Below are 10118 nucleotides of genomic sequence, written 5' to 3' on the forward strand. Positions count from 1 at the left end.
TTTTTTTTTTTTTTGGAACCTTTGGTTATATCCCCAATTCGTTAAGCTCAAGCTCGAATCTTTCGGTTGAACCCAAACCCGTCCCCGCATTCGTGGGTGTTCCGGCTATAATGTGTCAGTTATTTCCTTCATTAATCTCCTTCGCTTAACATTTGTAACGCCTCTCTTTGGGACCAACCTTCGCGTCAGTGTTTGTTATTTCATTTCAAGTGGTCACAAACACACGCACACAAGGGCAAGCAGACGGACGGCCACGCAACCTCACAACTCTTTTTCTCGAACTAAAATACGGGAAATGCCCAACATGGAATAGGCGAAGAAACGCCGCAGGATATCCCCCACGTCTCCCCACGGCGAGCGCAACGTTGCGCTTTGCTGCGACACAATGGGACCGCCGAACCAACGGTGCTCTGCGGCAGCAATTCGCCACTTATTACTACCAACACTTCCAGGGCTATTTTCTTCCAGTTGCAATGTTGCCACTGACGGAAACGAGAGTGTTCCGCCCTTCTCGCCTTTCGCCCATTGGAGAAAACGGGGTCTCAACTCTGTCTCCAGTTTGAGATGCAGAAAAATCACATCACCTTGCCGTTCCCGTCGTATTTCCATGCAATACGGCACCACATCTGTACCCAACAGTTTACTCAGCGTGAGGACCGCGCTGCGCCACTCCGGTAAGCCACACACAAAAAGTAATGTGTCTTGCAACACGAAAAGCGGGGAAAATAATGAGTGGGATGGCGACTTCAGACTCATTGCGTCTAACCAAGCCTGAACACAACCTCGTTCCCCAGCACTGAGGGCGTTTTCCCAAAACGCCAACAAATGCGTTTTCTTCATTATAACTGGTTTACCATAATTCCAGTGCTGAAGAAAAAAAGTGTCTTTTCCATAACATGCGTAGGAGATGAGCAGCGTGTTTGCCAGTAGAACTCCACAGGTGGCCGTGGAAGCGACCCGGCAGAAAGTCCTTCGCCCCGGGTAACGCATCCCTTCGTTTTCGTCCCACCCACCCGGCCCGGATCTACAAGTTAAAGAAAGGCATGGAAAGAGGAGGAAAAAAAAACAGATGAAAAGAAATACGCGGGTGTGGGGGGTCACGCAGGACGCCATCGCCAGGCGATTTTATAAAGCATTTTCGTACCTACGGTCACGTGCAACTCCCGTAGAATGGCCATATACGGCTGCTTCGTTCACGCAATAGCACTTTATTTACTACACGTACTGACGACGAACTGTCTTATTTACCTTATAGTCGTAGGCTACAACCATTTTAACTAAAAATGTACGACATAACCAGGAGGATGTCCACGCGGTTCTGCCGTGCAATTATGTGTGGACCAGTTAGCGAGTTCCTCAGGTGCCGTTCACATCCCCCTCCTACAGTTTCACCTGCTCAGCCCTCTATCCTTTTCGGTACGGGGGGGGAGAGGGAGGCAAGATTCATCTGGTGAGGACACACACACACGCACACACACGCACAAATCACTTCCGTCGCGCCGCGCGAAGCTTTTTCCGTTCGTTCACATTGTACTTATGATAGGATGAGGTCACTCGTGGTTGATCGGGGTCCCGCTTACGTTGCTTCGGTGCCTCACCGAAGGCAGCCAGATCATCATCGAGTCCGCCGTTTCCAGATCGTGTGGCAAGTTTCTCTTTCATTTTCATGGAGGTGGTTCCACGGATAAGGTGTGCCAATTGATCTTCGCGAAGCACCAGACATCTGTTTGTTCCCCTTCGTCCTCCACGTGGTTTTGGGAGATTGTACACTGTTCCACGGGTGCTAATCCGCTTACGGAAGTTAATAAACAATTGCCGTTCTCCGTCAGTGGTGACGACATACTGCACACGCCGAAGCGTATTACCGCTACCGCATTCACTGCAGAACTGTCGTGTCGTGTCTGCATTGATAGTGAAACAGGCGGTGCAGCGGAGCAGCCATTGCCGCACTTCGCGTATTCTCATGCCGTGCGGTCCAACTATTGGGACACCAACGTGCAGCAGAGTGTTTTGCATCGCATAGTCTGACGTAACGCATGCGACCCCACACTCAAACCGTTCCCCTGCAGCGGCTCCGGCACTCGAGCCCTCGTTTGCCTTACATAAATGAATATTTTCTGGCGTAATCCAGCCTTCATCGTCGTCGTCCCCTCTTTCCGTATCGTTCTTATGATCAGCTACACCTTCATCGTTTTGATCATCCTCGCTTTGTGCTTCTTCACTTTCATCTTTCAGCTCTGTTACAATCTTTGTTCCGTCGCTACACTCAGGGTTGATCACCGCAGCTCGAGGCGCTATTGGCTCCAAAAGCGTATTAGTGGCCTTGCAACAATCCAGCGCAAGTGCACACACACGAATATCTGTTCGGCTCAGAGTGCCTAAGTCACCTGTTTTCTGTGCGATGTTGACGATGGCGGTCACCGACTCCTTCGAGGGTTCCAATACATGGAGGTGCGTTGGAAGCCTTTCCAGCATCTGGCGAGCTGCACGATCGCGCACCTCGGAAATAACCTGTGAGGTCGTTACGAGTGCATCAGCTGTGCCGTCTAGCAAATTCATACCTTTGATGAAGGCGTTCGCATCAAGAACCAAAAGGCCTTTCGAGAATGAGGGCACTTCCACACCCACTACATCCCCCACCACATCGTTGCCATCTTTACCTTCCGCACTATTGCTCTCCTTTTTTCTTCCTTCACCGGGTTCTACCGCAAACGCAACTCGTTTCGGTTCCGTCACCGCCGGCGTGACATCCTTCGCTTTCTCCACAAGTGCAGCCCACGACATAATTACCGTTGCGGCTTCTTATACACCCTTCAAACACCTGCATTACGTGTTGGGAGAAATGGAAAGGGGAGGAGACAAATGGGACAGGAAGGGACATGCACGTGTGACTACTAGAAATTTAACGGGTAAAATGGGTGATGTACCGTGCTTAACGTATATTTATTCACGTAGAGATAGCCCAGCATGGTTACAACCAAAGTGATGTTTCTCAAACAATTTTCATTCGCCCGCCATCTCAAAGTGTGGGTAGCCGCGTTACAGTGTGTTACTTCCAGCCCTACTCTTCCCCCTTTCCAGGGCCAAAAGCCATCCGCTTCGCCCAAGTCAAAGAACCGTCCCATCCAACCATCAACACATGGAAAAAATTTGCGCGAAACTATTCCCCTTAATCATAGCCCACGTCGTTCCCCCGCAATGTCGTCGTGTGCATCTGCTTCAAACTCACGCAGGCTAAGTATCACACGGTTCGTCTTGAGTTTGCGCTCAAATGTGAACATGAGAGCCAGCTCCTGTGGTGACAACTGGCGGGCCTTTACCTCAGGTAGTGATGGCGGAAATACGAACGGGCCGGAGCGCACCAACGTCGTAAGACCACTGGCATGCCGTATCTTCCGAGCCACTCGATAAGGGAGGAGCGGAGTTCTTATCACTAGTCGTTCGTTATGAAGTGCTTGGGGGTACACGTCAGACACGACATCGCGTCGTTGCGTTTGTCGATGCTGCTTAAATATTGGGACGGGCTCGACTGCACAGGTGCAGGGTACCTTCACATCTCGACTTAGTTGCTTCCTGATTCCGTTATCCAAGTCTGCATTTATTTCCTCTGACAGTCGCCACAATACTTCGGGCGGCACACCTCTCGGGAATCGAACGTCGTAGACACCAAAATTCCCCAAGAACTCGTTGTTCCAGTAGCGCACCATGGAGACATCGTTTGTTGCGATTCCTATACCCTTCATTCCATTCATAAAACCGATCGGCCGTAGAATATTCATTCCGAGCCCCGCTGTGCTTCCAATAGTCGGAGTGAGTCGGTGTACGAAACTCCGGGGATCCGTTTGATCTGAGGTGATGGATACCCCGGGGTGAAGATAGATAAGAAAGTACTGCCGGTGTAATGCCCGTTTCAGTGCTGGAACCCACAGCGAAGCTTTAGAACTGCTACTACCGTTAGTTTCACCGTTATTGTCTCTATTGGAGGGAGTTTCTTTGTTCCCATAGCGGCTCGATAGGCCGGCGGTGCGTTCAGACAGTGGAGCCGGCACGCGGATGAGGATGTCCTTTTGCTGGAACGCAGCCCAGTCTCTCTGCGCCTCCAGCTCGCTGCGGTCAACCGTGATGCCATTAACGGTTAAACCGCCGCTGCTTGCCAACTCTGCAGCCTCCTCAAACGGCACACCGCAGCGGTGAAAAAGCCAGTGATAGAGGGATGGGGCGTGAGCCACCGTATTCACCTGACTGTTGACAAACCCACGTCGGTTCTTCAGGAGCATTGCTTCAGTCATTTCTTTGCTGTGAAGGACCCCAATCCGGAAAACACGACCTTTGGTGGTGCGTGACAGGTGCAGTTGCTGCCTTCGTGTGACAGGGTATTTCTTCACGCTCACGACTCGTGTGAGGCCTGTGTTAAGCGACTCCAGGTTTAGCATCCGGCTGTTGGCGCTACAATGGTCTTAAAGATAAAACTTGAGCACTGTGCCACCGAACTTCGTGACGGCACCAAAGTACAGGTGTCTTTGCCACGACTTGAAGTTCCCCCCTCTTTTCCGTAACCGGTTGAGCGAACGGAGAGTGCAACTACAGTCCAACGAGCAATGGTGGCACTAAAAAAGGAAGTAAAGAAAACAAGGCGTTGCACATGGCAATGGAACAACTGGGACGTTCAGGGCACACTGTATATTGACGAATAATAACTAAGTAACGAGCGACACGAATACTAAGCAGAGGACGCGACGCTAGGTCCTGTAAAGGATTATCAATTAACCGAATAAACGCAAGTGTGCATAAACGCGCACAAAACCCAAATCAGCATTCGCAATGCATTCTCTTCCCAACTGCCATATTCGCCTCAATCTCTTCCTCTTTTCTTATTCTCTTCTTTGGCCAGCATCCGCTTGACGGCGTCTCGCTTTTCTTTTGATTGCTCCACCAGCACGAAGCTCAGTGCGCGCCTGGGAAGAATTGTTTCGTTGCTTTTCCTTTCCCTCTGCACGCATTGTTGCGTAAGGACGAGGCGCTGTGCAACCTGCGTACGGAGAGTATCGGAAATTCCATCGGCCCGACACACGACAGCAATGGATGACAAAACGTCGGCACTGCACGGTTCGTACCGTCCCAGAGACTCATTCCACAGTTTCTGAAGCGTCTCCGTAGCCGCCGCATCATCACCGGGTTGCAGCCCTTTGAGAAGCAACACTGTTTCCAACTGTGCTGCCTGTGCGTGTAACTCCAGTGACGACTGCTTTTCGAGAGCTTCCACGAGTGCTGAGTATTTATCAGCGTTGTACTGAAGCAAATTATGTGTGTTGCACCACTTGACTAGGTTAGAGAGTTTCGCTATGGGGTGTTGCTGCACTACGGGTGGGCGTTCAGAAAATGAACGCTGGGTCACGGCGAGAAGCGTACCTATCACTTGATCAAGTGCAGATAGATCATCTACAGGCAGCTTTCCTGCCTCCGTGGCGGTGCGAATTATGGCTTCACATGTGCGACGCGTCTTGGAGGCAAGCTTACTGAGCAGCCGGCATACCGCCGCGTACTCCAAATTCTTCTTACCTTCCTGCGCTGGTGTTGCAACAGTTTGAAGTTTCCGTGCACAGCTTTCAAGGTCAGCTGTCGTGGTGGACATTTCAATCATACGCTCTAGCCTACCCCGTGGTTCTACATTTGCAACCTTCTTTATGAGTTCGCGCGGCGAAAACAACAGCACCGGTACCGGACCGGATGCAGATGCACTTGCTTTGGCGTCCACACCTTCTTCTCCTTCCTCTCCCTTTTCCACCTTTTGCGTGCCGTTGGTTTGTGTAAGCTCATCCGCCCACGTCATCCTTCGCACACCGTTCTGCTCGCAGCGAATAATAAACTCATGTGCCGCTGGAGAAATTGGCACCGCTGAAGTGGAGGTGGCTGTGGAGTACACCTCCAGCATTCGCTCAAGCATGAGGCAAACCTCTTTCTTGTACAATCCACAAAGCTCCGTAAAAATAGTCTCCGGTCGGTTACTGAGGGCCTGAAAAAAGTTATTGAGTTGTTTGGGGTCGCGTAACCTTCCGGTGTAGTTCTTCTGGATGAATTCCGCAACGGCTGACGCATCCACCAGGGAACGGCGGAGCTCCGCGAAACTTGAGTGGGTCTTCGCACGCCCCAAGAGCTCCCCATCACTTTGAGCCGCTTCATTTCCCTGTCGTTGGCCCTTTTGCTCAGCATGGCGGTTGTGATTTGTCATAATCAGACGCCGCATTGGTGTGTGGTGACTCTTTTCATGGCTGAGTGTGGCTGGTTGACGATTCGCCCCCGAAAATTGTCTTTGAGGTCTATCACCATTGGCCTGAGTAGTCGGCGGATTCATCCCGCTGACTGCTTTCTTATGCAAAGGAACTCCACCTATCCAAGCACGGTTCTTAACTGTATTCCTTCCTGTTCTCAACGAGATGAAGCCTCTCCCAGTTTTCCCCTAACCTTTCGGTACTAAACACCTCCTTCCACTAACGGCGTCTCGGGAGACACGATGCGGTAGGGAAGTAAATTAAATGAGTGCCAAAACAACAGCGCAGGGGAGAAAAGTCGGCTGGGCAATGGAATTCAGAGCAGTCACAGCCCCCACCCCCATCTATACTTACGTCCATGCAGCAGTCACTCATTTACGTTATACGCATGTATATATAGATATGTATATATCTATGCACGTTGTGGGTGGCGTCCTTGGTTCCAGCGTGGCAGAGTAAAGGACAGACGGCATCACCGACCGAGAACAATGACAGTACACCCGGTAAAAGAGGATCACACGTTTGCAACGACACCAACCATCCGTACAAAGAAAGAGCACTTACACAAAAATATATATATAATAAAAGACCACCACATGAAAACACCTTATCACACACAACAAAAGAAAATAAGGGATGAGATACAGCGGGGAGTACCGCGCAACTACCGCCTCGCATCTTTTGAAATGGATTTAATGCATGTTCAGTTGAACGTGCTTGACCACAGTCCGGTGAAAGTCTTTCTTTTACATCCTTTTGCTTCATCCTCTCATCACTCCAGTACGTCCGTAACCTTTCCAAGACGTCCTGTTTCCCCACCTCTCCTTCATTCCTACAACCCCCAACACACGCCTCCATTCCACAGTCACTGCCATGGACACGAAAACGAAAAACATTGAAAACAACTGCGCAACTTCTTCCATTCTGTTCACCCCTCGTTCTTCATTCAGAAGTGAGGTGTACGTCCATCATCGTCTGGGAGGGCGGTGGGTAATTGGAAACAGGAAGGCAACTCTCATTCACTTCTGCCTACCTCCGCTTCTTCACCTTCCACAACCACACGTATTTTTAAATAAATATACGTCACACCGCCCTCTCAGATACCCAAGCCTATCAAACCACCACCACCACCACCGTCACCACATTCGGCTTACGTCCACAGATTTTCCCTCTTATTACTTTGTCTTTTCTTCATTTCCTTTATCTCTTTGGTGTCTCCTCAGGCTCTCCTCTGGGCCCCCTAGCGCCACTCCGTCCCTTACGAGAGTTGGGTGTATTTTGTCGTGTACTGCCCTCCCCACCAATTTGTTGCTGGTGGTGACTTCCCTCCTCTTCCTCTTGTTCTTCCTCTTCTTCGGCATCTCCCTCGTCGGCGCCTGCAGCACCACCGCCAACACTCCCGGCCCGCTCCACATCTTCGTCGCGAACGCACTTTTCCTTGTTGTGCAGCCGAAAGCCGTAGATACGAGGGATATATTGCTGCTTGGGGCGCCCAATCACCTTTCCATTCTCCCTGAGATGCATAAGAAAGAGGTGTGGGAACGTTGTCCCCCAGAAGGCACCGTCTAGTGCGCGGTGTCGTGAGGACCGCGGATAATAAATGTCCTGACATTTTGGACAGAAGAGTTTCACTGAGCTTTCGCGCACCACGTCACTCTGGCCCACGGGTAACACCGCTTGGCCGCCACAAAACACTCGGGGGCACCGGCCAAACTCCCCTTCGACAAATTTTTCTTCCATAAGCTTCAAACCGCGCGGTGTCGTGATGAAGCGGGCGTGGATGAGACCGTAAAGCGTTTCGGCGGAGGACTCCACAAGCCGCTGTTGTTCTTCCGTCAGCCGGGAGCTGCTCTGCGTTTCGAGGTCCAGAATCAGATCGAGCGCATAGTGGTAGAAGGATACCATGGAGGAAAGACCGGTAAGGTTGAACTCATCGTCAATGAAGTCCCTGTCCACCACGCAGAAAAACTCGTGGCTCTTCATTTCGCAGAACCACACAATCCACGGTATGACTTCCTCGTCAACCTCCTCATCGAAGCCTGTACGATCATCGGAGTACTCGCCAACATACATCGGGTAGTTCATACCTGTCCTTTTTTGTTATTCCTCCTTTCTACTTTCCTTTTCCCTTCCCCTCTTTTATCTGACTGTTACTGTTGCCTCTCTGTTAGTTTGCCTTCCAGCGTTTTCCTGTTGTTTTTGTTGGTTTCTTTCCTTTTGTTTCCCCCTCTAATAAACCAGACACACAAACAAATACAACAGCGCGCGCGTACACACACACACACGGAGTAAGTGAGTACGAAGAGGTGGGTTAAGTCGGTGATACCGCTGCCTCCACTACGCCGTTCCCCCTTGTTTCCTTCTTGTGACTCTGTTTTATTTTATTTACAAATTTTATTTCCTTTTTTTTTCTGCAAACTGTCAGCGCTGGTCGACCTGCGCGGCGTCTTGTGGTGGAACACTCGAGCAAAGCAAAGTAAAGTAAAGGCAAAACAAAAAAAAACAAAAACAAAAACAAAAACAAACAAACAAACAAACGAACAAACTAAAAGAGCCAACAAACAACGGTCCAAATTCACGGGCCTAAGTGGATCATGAAGGAATCAGTGGGAGAAAAAAAAAGTCAAACAAACAAGAGGATAAAGTAGGAAAGAAGAGGCAAAAGAAAAAGAAAACATATAAACACAAAAGAATTAAAATGGAAACAGATGGTGTTTGGCACCAAACAAACACCGGTATTAGTAGCAACAATAGTGGTAAAAAAATTTCCTATTTCCCTTTTTTTTTAAATATTAATATTACCGACTCCCTTCCCTACATTTTCTTTTCTTTTCGTCACAATTGTACTGAAAAAAAAAGAAGGAGTGACGAAATAGTCCCGTGAGCCCTCCGCTTCCCCCCCCGTTTCACTCATAGCTTTTCATTTTCAAAAAAAAACCAAACAAAAGACTTGAAATAAATTATTTATTTATCTATTTACTTATCAATGTTGTGTCCCCTTCTATATGAAACATTAAAAAAACAAAACAAAACAAATTAAGTCAGATAATTATATATCATATTTATAAATTATATTTGTTTCTCTCGCGTTAAAGAAAAATCAAATTTGTTATGGAAAAAAGTTAAAAGGAAGCAAACCAAAATTGCATTACAACAGTACTTGAAACAATGAGGGGGCAGAGGAGGCAAAACTGTCTGGTAAAATACATAAATAAATATATAAAGATATATTTCAATATATAAAGATGAACGTTTTTATTTTTTTAAAAAAAAAACTGTAAGTTCATAAATACATTAACAAATCAATAAATGAAAGAGGAGTACCCCAATTTTGGATAATACAAGAAAAAAAAACTGATAGAAAGGAAAAACAAAAGAAAGGATAGAGGGGGAAAGTAAGGAAAGGAAACTCAAAGCATATTGAGATATATAATTGTATAAATATTCTTCATACGTATACATATTATACAATAGTAGTAACATTTATAACACAAAATATATAATATAACATAATAATAATAATATATTATTATTATTATTGTTACTGTTGTTGTTGTTGTTGTTGCTGTTGCCGTTGTTGTTTTCAAGGATGACAATATCAGACAAAAACAAAAAAAAATGTACATAAGAGGTAAGTGTGGGGGAAGAAGCGGTGACGAATGGTTACATTCGTATCTTCATAAAAAGTAAAAAAAAACAAACGAAAAAAAACAAACAAACAAAACAAATGAAAATTAATACCGGCACCGCCCGTCGCAAGTGGCAACAAGCGTGAATTAAAAACAGCACACACATATAAAAGAGCGTGCCGTTCATGAGCAAAACTTCTTCCCCCACTTTCTTTTTTTT

The 10118-nt window shown here is 47.8% G+C and overlaps 6 protein-coding genes across 6 annotated transcripts; all 6 read right to left on the reverse strand.

The window, feature by feature from the left end:
- Positions 1-261: 261 nt before the first annotated feature.
- Positions 262-990, reverse strand: TEOVI_000534000 (32 kDa ER-associated protein; the record flags this gene model as incomplete). Its single annotated transcript, XM_067223601.1, has 1 exon — positions 262-990. The coding sequence occupies one exon, from the start codon at positions 988-990 to the stop codon at positions 262-264; it is 729 nt and encodes a 242-aa protein (XP_067079702.1).
- Positions 991-1485: 495 nt separating this feature from the next.
- TEOVI_000534100 (Nin one binding (NOB1) Zn-ribbon like, putative) lies at positions 1486-2784 on the reverse strand (the record flags this gene model as incomplete). The annotated part of the gene is made up of 1 exon (XM_067223602.1): positions 1486-2784. One exon carries the CDS (start codon positions 2782-2784, stop codon positions 1486-1488), a length of 1299 nt encoding a protein of 432 aa, XP_067079703.1.
- A 389-nt stretch (positions 2785-3173) lies between these two features.
- Positions 3174-4433, reverse strand: TEOVI_000534200 (uncharacterized protein; the record flags this gene model as incomplete). The annotated part of the gene is made up of 1 exon (XM_067223603.1): positions 3174-4433. The coding sequence occupies one exon, from the start codon at positions 4431-4433 to the stop codon at positions 3174-3176; it is 1260 nt and encodes a 419-aa protein (XP_067079704.1).
- Positions 4434-4852: 419 nt separating this feature from the next.
- TEOVI_000534300 (uncharacterized protein) lies at positions 4853-6352 on the reverse strand (the record flags this gene model as incomplete). The annotated part of the gene is made up of 1 exon (XM_067223604.1): positions 4853-6352. One exon carries the CDS (start codon positions 6350-6352, stop codon positions 4853-4855), a length of 1500 nt encoding a protein of 499 aa, XP_067079705.1.
- Positions 6353-6644: 292 nt separating this feature from the next.
- Positions 6645-7127, reverse strand: TEOVI_000534400 (uncharacterized protein; the record flags this gene model as incomplete). Its single annotated transcript, XM_067223605.1, has 1 exon — positions 6645-7127. The coding sequence occupies one exon, from the start codon at positions 7125-7127 to the stop codon at positions 6645-6647; it is 483 nt and encodes a 160-aa protein (XP_067079706.1).
- A 342-nt stretch (positions 7128-7469) lies between these two features.
- On the reverse strand, positions 7470-8354 carry TEOVI_000534500 (Casein kinase II subunit beta, putative; the record flags this gene model as incomplete). Its single annotated transcript, XM_067223606.1, has 1 exon — positions 7470-8354. One exon carries the CDS (start codon positions 8352-8354, stop codon positions 7470-7472), a length of 885 nt encoding a protein of 294 aa, XP_067079707.1.
- Between the last annotated feature and the right edge of the window lie 1764 nt (positions 8355-10118).

The sequence above is a fragment of the Trypanosoma equiperdum genome, assembly GCF_001457755.1.
Source record: "Trypanosoma equiperdum strain OVI genome assembly, contig: ctg_1907, whole genome shotgun sequence".
NCBI lineage: Eukaryota > Euglenozoa > Kinetoplastea > Trypanosomatida > Trypanosomatidae > Trypanosoma > Trypanosoma equiperdum.